Genomic DNA, 10,486 nt, shown 5'->3' on the forward strand with positions numbered 1-10,486 from the left:
AGATATTATTTTTTCTGCTAAAAAATTAAGTTTAAGAGAAGCAAGTTGGTACAGTTCCAATTAAAGAACGTCTAAAATCATTCAAGCGATCCTACATTAGAAGAATTTTTGAAAATAAATATCTATATAAAAATAATTTAAATTAATTTTAAAAAATAATAATAATTAAAAAATAAAAATTAATAAATTTTTAATTATTAATATTATTTTATTTTTTAAATAAATATATTATTAAATATTATTATAATATGTATAAAGTTTTAATTTTATACAACCAGTTTTATAGTAAGATTATATACCTTACATCATAATAACCACAACATCTAAAAAAAAAAAAAAATTCCCTATTCCGTATTACCCTATTCCGTATATATATTTATCACTTTATACGTAAGACAAAAGTCATAATAGAAATCTTGTACCTAACAAACAGAGAATATTTAGAAACTTTAAGGAATTTGTGCTTAGTTATTACTTTTGTAGAAACTAGAGAAAAATGAAAGGAGAAAGAATTGCAGCATAGATGGAGGTAGAAGAATCCTCAATAAAAGCATTTAATCAATCGTATAAGATCATCCAAACGATTGAAAAGTAATTTATATTTTAAGATTTAATATATTGTGATTGAAAAGATTAATTTATATTTAAGAGTTTAATTTATTTTATTCTTTTTTTCAAAATGTTAACCGAGAGCTAATTACCTCAGTTTATTTTGACAGAATAAAAATATAAAATACCATTAAATTAAAAATTGTTGTTGTATATAGTCACTTTTAATATATAAAAGGCAATATTAATTTATTGGATAATTGCCAAGTGTATTGTTAAATATGACATTAGAAATTCCTATTTAATTTTTTTTAAAGAAAAACATAAATAAACGAGTTAGACCTCACGGTAAATTTTCATGTAATTACTACTTACATCCTAATACATTTTGTATTTTAAAATATAATACAATTAGGCAGTGTAATTATTATTAGTTACACAATTACTTCTAAATGCAACCTTAACTAGGTAACTATTCTTTTCTCACAACAATCATCATGTTAGGTTAATGGTAATTTATTATTTATTTTTAGTTAATTTTTAAATTAATCACAATTCTTAAATAATTATTCAATAATAAAAAATTGCTGTAGTTATATATTTAATATAATTATTAAAAAGTCTTCCATATACAAATATTAAATATAATAAAAAAGAAATATATCTCACAAATTCACAATCACTAAATAAAAGACTAATGGGGGTTCAAAATCAAGCCATGTACGTTTAAGATTACACTTTACTAAACATATATATAAAGATATGATATATAAGAGAATTATGTATTAATTTATTATTATTCTTTTTTGGTAAAAGATTTATGCATTAAATTGGGATCAGGGTTCTTCTGTGTTACTAGTTTTTGGAGCAAAGACGTGAACAGCGTCTCCAACAGAAAGAAAGATGTTGTTCTCTCCAATCTCGTTTGCGAATTCTGACGCGTAAAGCTTCTCCATCACAATCGTACCCGGATTTGCTAGAGCAAGCTGCCCAACAAAATAGTAAATAATATTATAACATTATTAACCAAATCCTTTTAATATTTATAAAGATATATGAGCATTGTTATTGCTATTAGCACCTTTGCGACATGTCGCGTTGCGATTGGTTAACAATACTCTCTAAAAATTATTATATTAAAGTATATGTGACTCGATAATTAGATGTACCAATAGCGATATTGACACATAGAAGGGTGCTAGGCACCACTAGTGCCCTTTAGCAGATTAGGATAATGTCCACACAAACTAGTTTACTTTCAAATATTATTTTTTAATAAGAAGAACTTATTTATGTTTTTTTAGCATATTTTAATAAATTCTTTAAACAACCACACTTAAGATAATCTCATAGATAAAATAAAAAACAAGAGAGAAACACACTATATATGAGAATATATATTTTATAACTTCATTACAAAATATAAAGTACGTAGAAAAAATATATTGATTTGTGGAAAAATATTTCAAAAATAAATGCATATCAACTCACTGCAGGTAATAAAATGTCTCCCTAAAAAACCCACATTTTCCACCCCATATATAAAGTATTAAGAGCGAAAACCCGATTACTTTAGCCAAGCAATTTTTTACAAGTTTTTATTTTTAATTATATAACATGAACAAAAATAACGTTTTCGCTCTTTGAGAACAGCAACTAGAATATTATCGATAGCAATGACCACAAATTCATAATTATGATATAAAACGACACTAATAAAAATACTGCTCTTTTTACGATATATAATAATTACTATATAATAGAAATAAACACGAATAATACTGTTTATTGTTAAAAAATATTATAATTAAACATCTAAAAAGAAAAAAGTTATTATAATTTTTTTTTGTTTTCTTTTTGATATGGGGGAGGGAGATTTGACTATAGTATATATTTATAATTAAAATAGAAAAAGTTATGCCAGTATATTTATATAAAAGAAGTACTCTTTAATTTAATGAAAAGGAAAGTCAACTTTTGTGATTTTGTAGGACCAAAATGAGATATTATTATTACCTGAACCTCTTTCTTCTGAAGGTTTTTGTATAATTCTTCCAAAGCATGGATGCCACTGGTGTCAATGTCAGTTACAGCTGCAGTAAAGTTGTGATGAAAAAGATAAATATGTTAAATTCAGTAGATTTTATAATTTGGTGACTAAGAAAGATAATTAATCCTATAGCTAATAATAGCCTAATTAATGGAATTGCTTACGCGACATCTCCACAATCAAGTGCTGAATTCTTGGCAAATTATTTTCATTCACTAGCTCTTCTTCCTCAGCTAACCACCTCAAAATTCTGACACAAATTAAAATTAAAATAATAATAAGTATATATATAAACACACACGAGTGTTCCCCATTGAAAAATTAATAGAATATATAAATTTATATGCACATTATCTCAAATTCTAATAGAACAAAATTAAAAATACTAAGGATCTCAAAAAATAAAAAAATAAAAAACTGATCAAAGGAAAAGTAGAGTTACAAAAAGAATTACTTGTAATTCAGGAATAATAAATTAAAAAGAGTTACAAAAAATTTTAAAAAAATTGATCCAAAATGAAACCAAGAGAGTCATTATTAATATGTGGAAAAATAATAAAATATGTAAAATTCATGGATTAATTCTCTCATAGCTAATTAATTTTGAGATAACACACCTTATCTCAAATTCTAGCAATATATCAAACTATGCATCTGGCTATATATATATATATGATTGCATATCCTCAACATGATTACCATGTTTCACAAGTATGCTCATTTTTAATTAACACTTATTAAGAAAGTTGATCTCATAATAGTGTTAGTCATATCATTGGTTGTGTTTTTCTGGGTCTAATTCGTACCTCTCTTTAATATAGTTAGAATTGGAGAAGTATATAGCAGAGTCAACTCTGACAATCAAAACTCCAGGAATCTTCCTTGCCTCTGGGTATTGAAGGGTGTTCCTGTACACACTAGTCCTCGGTAGTTTTCCTAGTACAGCAGTTCGTGGCCTCGTCACTTGCAAAAGAATTTTAGCAAGAGATAGAGAAACCTATATTCATGGCCATAATAAACAAACAGTCAATATTAAATATTATTAGGCAGTGTTATATAATGTTTTTTACAAGTTATAGTTTTGAATGAACTTCCATAAATTTCAATTTTTTTTTAATACCTGGGTAGAAGATTCGAACGTAACCACTAAATTATGATTATGATAACTAATTTAAACAATTTGTTACTAGCTAGTGTGTGTTTGTTCCAATATTTGTGCGTGTGTGCAGTTGATTGAATTTAAATTTTCTAAATTTTAACTACATTATAGAATATCTTAATTTTTCTAAAAAAGTAGACAATTAATATAAAGATTACTTATAAAAACAATTATATATGGATATGTATATAAAAAATATGGGTGTTGATTACCGCAATTAGTAAACCAATCTCAACAGACATGAAAACAACACCAAAGAAAGCTCCCATGCAAGCGACAAAGTCGAATTTGTCGATCTTCCATATGAGAATGGCAGCCTCATAGTCGAGCAAATTGACCACGGCGGCAATAATGATGGAAGCGAGGATGGCATTGGGTGTGTACTTGAATAGCGGCGTGATCAGCTCTAGCGTTAGGAACACAACACCAGCCATTACGATGTTCGACACAGCCGTGTGGCACCCTGACATGTAGTTCACAGCCGACCGAGAGAACGACCCTGCCAGTATAATAATGAATAATATTATCTGTATTAATTCATTAATTAATGAGGAACACCACTAAAGGATTTTTGGGTAGATTAGGGTGTTTTTAAGTCTAATTAGTATTTAGCACTACAAGTATAACAAAAAATAATTAATTGAAAAGCTTTCTACTGAAATACTTTTTAGAGGATATATATAGAGTCTTTCTCATTATTTTATGGGAAATTTTCAAACATTATAGAGAGTTCTGTTAATTACACGAAATGATTACCTGTAGCTACATAACAAGATGTCAAAGAGCCAATAATGTTCATTGTTCCTAATGCCACCATTTCTTTGTTACCGTCAATTTGATAGTCCTTCATGGTTGCAAATGTTCTTCCAATTGCTATTGCTTCCTGATAGATTCAGAAAACAAAATTGCCTGAATAATCATTTGGGTTAAAATTAACAAAAAATTTCATTCCTTAATTTTATCATTGATTTTACTTACGGTTAGCGCTATGATACCAGCAACAACGCCTATCCTAAAGGCTTTGCCAACATATTCTCCGGAGAGGAATAAGTCATTGGCTGAGACTGGATTTATACCCTTTTCAATATGGTTCACCTGAATAGCACAAACACATCATATTCATAAATGCATATAAAATTATTATTAATAGAACGAATGCAAACATGATCATTTGCATGATTAAATTATGAGAATTAATTATATCCTAATAACCACCAATGAGCGTGGCTTACTATTTGAACACCATCTTTATCAGCACGAGTTATGTAGACACAAAAAGTGGACACCACAACAGAGATCATAGGAGCGATAGCCGGCACCCAAAAATACTTTCTGTTTCGTTTTCCCTGTCCATCCAATCCAATCAAGATAGGAAAAAAGATTAATAACAAGATTGAATATCTCATGTGATTGGAAAGTTAAGGAGCTATATGGATTGTCCTTACAATGTGTTTGGCGACCAGAAGAAAAGCCAAGAATGTCACCCCAATTACTATAGTCTGCCAATTCCACTGTAAAACAATGATCGATTAGTTGAAAATTGTTAATTCAATTAGTATAAAGCTTAAAAAAAGAATCATAATATTTTTATTTTTACCCCATGATGAGCGGAGTTAAACACTGAACGCAAAACAGAGACAATATCTGTCTTCTTTGTGAAATTCTTTTTTATGCCAAGCAAACCTTTGAGCTGCTGAAGGGCGATTGTAATGGCAGCTCCTCCCATGAACCCAACAATGGCAGCATGGGATAGAAACTCAATCAAGAACCCCAATCTGAAATAGTAGGATTCAGCAATTTGAATTAATTAGATAGACAAAAGTGAAAAAAAGAATACTTTGTTTATTAATTAATGATGAATATTTTAGAAACTATATGTATGTATATTGACCTGAAAAAACCTAGTGCCAATTGAGTGAGTCCAGCAAAGAATGTTGCTGTGAAAGCGAGACGTCGATAGGGAATGAGATCATTCGGATCAATCTCAGCCTGCAGAAGATCACCAAGCAACAGAGACACCACAGCCACTGGCCCTATGGCTATGTCTCTAGAGCTCCCCATAAAAGCATAGACAAGAGGTGGAACAAAGCTACTATCTGCATATTCATATGTACATTGTTATATGGGAAACCCAATAAGCGAAGCTCTTCTTACTAGTCATGAGAAAATAATAAAACTCACATAATCCATTTTGAGGAGGCAGATAAGCAAGCTTTGCATAGCCAATATCCTAATACACAAGATTTTCATATATATACATTAATAAAAATGGAGAGGACACTAATAAGTCTCAAATTGGAAACAAATGGAGTATTTAAAATATTAATTAATCAAACCTGAGGAATACAAAGACTAGCAATGGTGAGTCCAGCAATGAGATCTCCTTTAAACTTGGAGAGACTATAGTTCCTAGCCCAACCAATAATAGGAAAAACAGCTTGGACACCGAGCACAAACTTTTTTGACTTGGGTTTGTCTTTGAAAGAGCGCAAAGGATCATCCGAAAAGAAGGTCTCTTTGGCAGCAGTGATGATTTCTTTGAGGAGATTTTGCTTAGGAGGTTTCCCAAGCTTGTGGATGTATGGTAATGGCCCAATCGATAACTCACCATCTGCTGTTTCATTCATCTGAATTTCATCACCAACTCTTCCACTCATTTTGAATGCACCTGCATATATATACATATATATGTATGTGTAAGTAATTAAAACATACAATAATTAAGATTGTTATTAGATCCTAAAATATAGGCCATAAATGTTAACCAACTCAGTACTCACTAACACACGCATATAACACATATATGTGCATATAATTAAAACGTAAAATTTATATTCAGAAAAAGGAAAAAACATACAATATTATTAAGATATTTATTCCAGTAGTAAAAGAGATGACGAGCGAAGAACTTGAACAGTACAAAATATATATACGATACTTTGTGGAGAGCAGTAGAAGGAAGAGTTATGTGGCGCTTATATAGATTCTCGTTCTCTGTACACAATTATGAATATACGATTGAATATATAGCCCACTTGAAAGAAGCTGACATGTTCTATATCCCAAGGTCAACTAAACTATATCTATATATATGAACTTGACCAACCCTAAAGTTAATAAAGTTAAAAATATATCTTTTCATAACCGTATAACAAAAATCCTAAACTTATTTTCACTATTTTTTTTAAAAAAATTAAATATTAGATTATTTTTTTTAGGATTTAATAACCCTAAAAAAGAAAAAGATAAAAGGAAAAAAAAATCTTTCTTAATCGCGTATAATAATAACCCTAATTTTTTTTTAATATAATAATAAAACCCTAAGTTTAAAAACATATGTACATAACTCAATAGCTACTCTCATTCATATATTGTCAGCTCTCTCTTCTCAACACTTACGTTTTTTGAACATTAATTCTCTCATGTCATCATATGTTAATTTATTTACATATTTTTAATTAGAAAATGCTAAGCGACACTATCAAGTATCGACATACGGTGTTATTAGTGAATTTTAAAATTAAATTAAATAAAAATGTTTTTTAATATTATGTATGTGTATGCTAAAATAATATTGGAAATTGTAATTGAATACACACGCGCTATAAATAAATTCTTATCCTCTTTGTGTACTTGCTCTTTTGCTTGTGCGACTTGATGCATCTCTCTAACGATTGTTCCAATAAACACAATTTAACTCACTTTTTTTACATGTTAATTTTTGGTGAATAATTAGTATGCAGCTCTAAGAATGTATTTTAATAATGCAGTTTGATCGAGAGTCTATGATCTTACAATAATTCTAATGGGAGATGGTATACAATCGAATGTAGGGATCCAGCTCTAAGGATGTATTTCATTATAAATGATATAAGTTGTTAGTGTTGGAAGCTTTTCTCACCATTGACACAAATAAACAAATTAAGAATAAGAAACAGAAGAAAGAGAAGAAAAGAGAGGAAGGAGAAGAGAGGAAAGAACACAGAATGAGTATGAAGGAAAGATTGTTATTCTCATTACCACTTGAGTTGAGGAGTACAATTTATATACAAAACTCACTGAGCTAAGACTAAGCAAAACAAACCAAGCAGAAACTGTAACAGAATTGAACAAACAGCCATAACAACTAACTGACACAATTAACTGTCTTGACACTCTCCCTTAAACTTGGAATTGGTGCAAGGGCCAATGCCAAGTTTGGTTTTGAATAAAACAAACCGAGGTGCAGAAATAGCTTTAGTGAAACCGTCTGCAATTTGGTCTGCTACAGGAACATGCTGAACCCGTACTAGTTTTTGAGAAATCTTTTCACGAACGAAGTACAAGTCCAGCTCAATATGCTTAGTCGTAGCGTGAAGAACAAGATTTGCAGTTAGGAGAATTGTGCTCAAATTGTCACACCAGATGACAGGAGATCGAGGAAGCTGGACATGTATTTCTGTAAACAGAGAATGCATCCAAGTGATCTCAGAAACAACTTGAGCTAAACTCCTATACTCAGCCTTTGTGCTTGATCTAGATACAGTATGTTGCTTCTTGCACTGCCAAGCAACAAGATTGGAGCCAAAGAAAATCAAAAACTCAGATGTGGACCTTCGATCATCAGGATCACTAGCCCAATCTACATCACAGAAGGCAGTGATGTCAAGCTCAGTAAGTCTCTGTAGAGATAGGCCATGTGAGATAGTTCCACTGAGATATCTCAGGATGCTCTTAATAGCATTCCAATGTGTGTGAAGCAGATTGGACATGAATTGACATACCTTGTTTACACTGTAAGATATTTCAGGTCTAGTGATAGTTAAGTATTGTAGGGCGCCAACGATAGACCTGTAATGCTGAGGATTTTCTACAGGATCCCCTTGAAACGCAGACAATTTTAAACCACTGGTCATAGGTGTAGGAGCAGGTTTGGCATCCTGCATTTGAGCTCTACAAAGGAGATCCTTTATGTACTTTCCTTGAGACAAGTGAAGCCCTGTTTCTGTGTGCTCAACTTCAATCCAAAGAAAGTAATGTAATTTCCCAAGATTCTTGAGTGAAAACTTGCTGTCTAATGCTGAAATTATGGCATCAACTTGTGAAGCATCACTACCAGTGATGATGATATCATCGACATAGACTAGCAGCAAAATCATAGAGTGAGAAGAATGTTGAATGAAAAGACTGTGATCTGACTTGGAGGAAACAAATCCAAAAGCCAGAAGACATTGATGAAGCTTATCGAACTAGGCCCTAGGGAGCTTGTTTAAAGCCATAGATGGCCTTATTAAGCTTGCAAACTAAGTGAGGGGCATCAGGCAACTCAAAACCAGGAGGTTGAGTCATATAGACTTCATCTTGAAGATCACCATTCAAGAAAGCGTTATTGGTGTCCAATTGTTGTATGCACCATCCTTTGGCCAGAGCTAAGGACAAAACAATTCTTGTTGTCACAGGTTTAACCACAGGACTAAAAGTCTTAGTGAAATCAAATCCAGGTTGCTGGTGGAAGCTTTTTGCAACCAATCTAGCTTTGAATTTGGTGATTGTACCATGTGCATTCAGTTTAATCTTATACACCCACTTGCACCCAATAGGTGTTCTTCCATCTGGTAATGGCACATAAGTCCAGGTAACATTTTTCCTTAGAGCTCCCATCTCATCAGACATGGCATTATTCCATTTGTCATCTTGCAGAGCCATTTTCACACTAGTGGGTTCTTGGTGAGCCAGATACACTTTTGGTTTAAAAATCCCTGATTTTGCTTTTATTTTCATTGAATGTCTGTTTGTTACAGGATCATTGGACTGGGACACAGGCTGAGGAATTGGATTAGGGAGATGACTAGAAGATGGCTCAACTGAAGTGATAGAGTCAGATGACACAGGAGTGTGTTGAGTATGTGATTCAGGCAAGGATGCTATAGGCATAGGAGCAGACAAGGGAATTTCTGGCTCAGCTGTAGTAGCAGGATAATACACAGGTGTTTCAGTGGTGGATTGAGTTTGATCTGTAGGAAACAGATATTCTGCAGTGTACATAGTACAAGGCTTAGGAATTGTTGGAGATGGCATAGTTTCTTCTTGACAAGAAGGTAAATTGGAGGACTTATCTGTGTTGACAGCAAAAGGAAATTTGGTTTCATCGAAAATTACATCTCTTGAGATGTATAATCTCCCTAAGGCATCTAGAAATTTGTATCCTTTGTGATTTAAGCTGTATCCCACAAAGGCGCAATGAGAGGATCTAAAGTCTAGTTTGTGCATTGTATGTCCTGATATTACGATAGCAAAGACACCGAAAAATTGTTAGATTACTATACTCTGGTTTTATGTGAAACAACAGCTCAATTGGAGACTGTTGTTGTAGGACAGGAGTTGGTAATCTATTATGCAGATAAACTCACTGAGCTGAGGAGAAGAAAAGAGAGGAAGGAGAAGAGAGGAAAGAACAGAGAAAGAGTATGAAGGAAAGATTGTTATTCTCATTCCCACTTGAGCTGAGGAGTACAATTTATATACAAAACTCACTGAGCTAAAACTAAGCAAAACAAACCAAGCAGAAACTGTAACAGAATTGAACAAAAAGCCATAACAACTAACTGACATAATTAACTGTCTTGACACTCCCCCTTAAACTTGGAATTTGGTGCAAGGGCCAATGCCAAGTTTGGTTTCGAACAAAACAAATCGAGGTGCAGAAGTAGCTTTAGTGAAACTGTCTGCAATTTGGTCTGCTGCGGGAA

The 10,486-nt window shown here is 31.9% G+C and overlaps 1 protein-coding gene across 2 annotated transcripts; it reads right to left on the reverse strand.

Moving 5' to 3' along the window:
* Positions 1 to 1,191: 1,191 nt before the first annotated feature.
* On the reverse strand, positions 1,192 to 6,924 carry LOC115721799 (sulfate transporter 1.2-like). Of its 2 annotated transcripts, XM_061104155.1 has the most exons (14): positions 6,616 to 6,924; positions 6,095 to 6,426; positions 5,940 to 5,988; positions 5,650 to 5,854; positions 5,356 to 5,533; positions 5,204 to 5,269; positions 4,991 to 5,104; positions 4,737 to 4,853; positions 4,515 to 4,641; positions 3,971 to 4,257; positions 3,406 to 3,596; positions 2,764 to 2,849; positions 2,566 to 2,642; positions 1,193 to 1,535 (listed from the first exon to the last, which is right to left on the reverse strand). In XM_061104155.1, exons 2-14 carry the CDS (start codon positions 6,413 to 6,415, stop codon positions 1,386 to 1,388), a joined length of 1,968 nt encoding a protein of 655 aa, XP_060960138.1. In that variant the 5' UTR covers positions 6,416 to 6,426; positions 6,616 to 6,924; the 3' UTR covers positions 1,193 to 1,385. The 2 variants fall into 2 exon arrangements, with proteins under 2 accessions (XP_030506737.2, XP_060960138.1); XM_030650877.2 differs by lacking the exon at positions 6,616 to 6,924 and having other exon boundaries at positions 1,192 to 1,535; positions 6,095 to 6,445.
* Between the last annotated feature and the right edge of the window lie 3,562 nt (positions 6,925 to 10,486).

This window comes from Cannabis sativa, chromosome 9, assembly GCF_029168945.1.
Source record: "Cannabis sativa cultivar Pink pepper isolate KNU-18-1 chromosome 9, ASM2916894v1, whole genome shotgun sequence".
NCBI lineage: Eukaryota > Viridiplantae > Streptophyta > Magnoliopsida > Rosales > Cannabaceae > Cannabis > Cannabis sativa.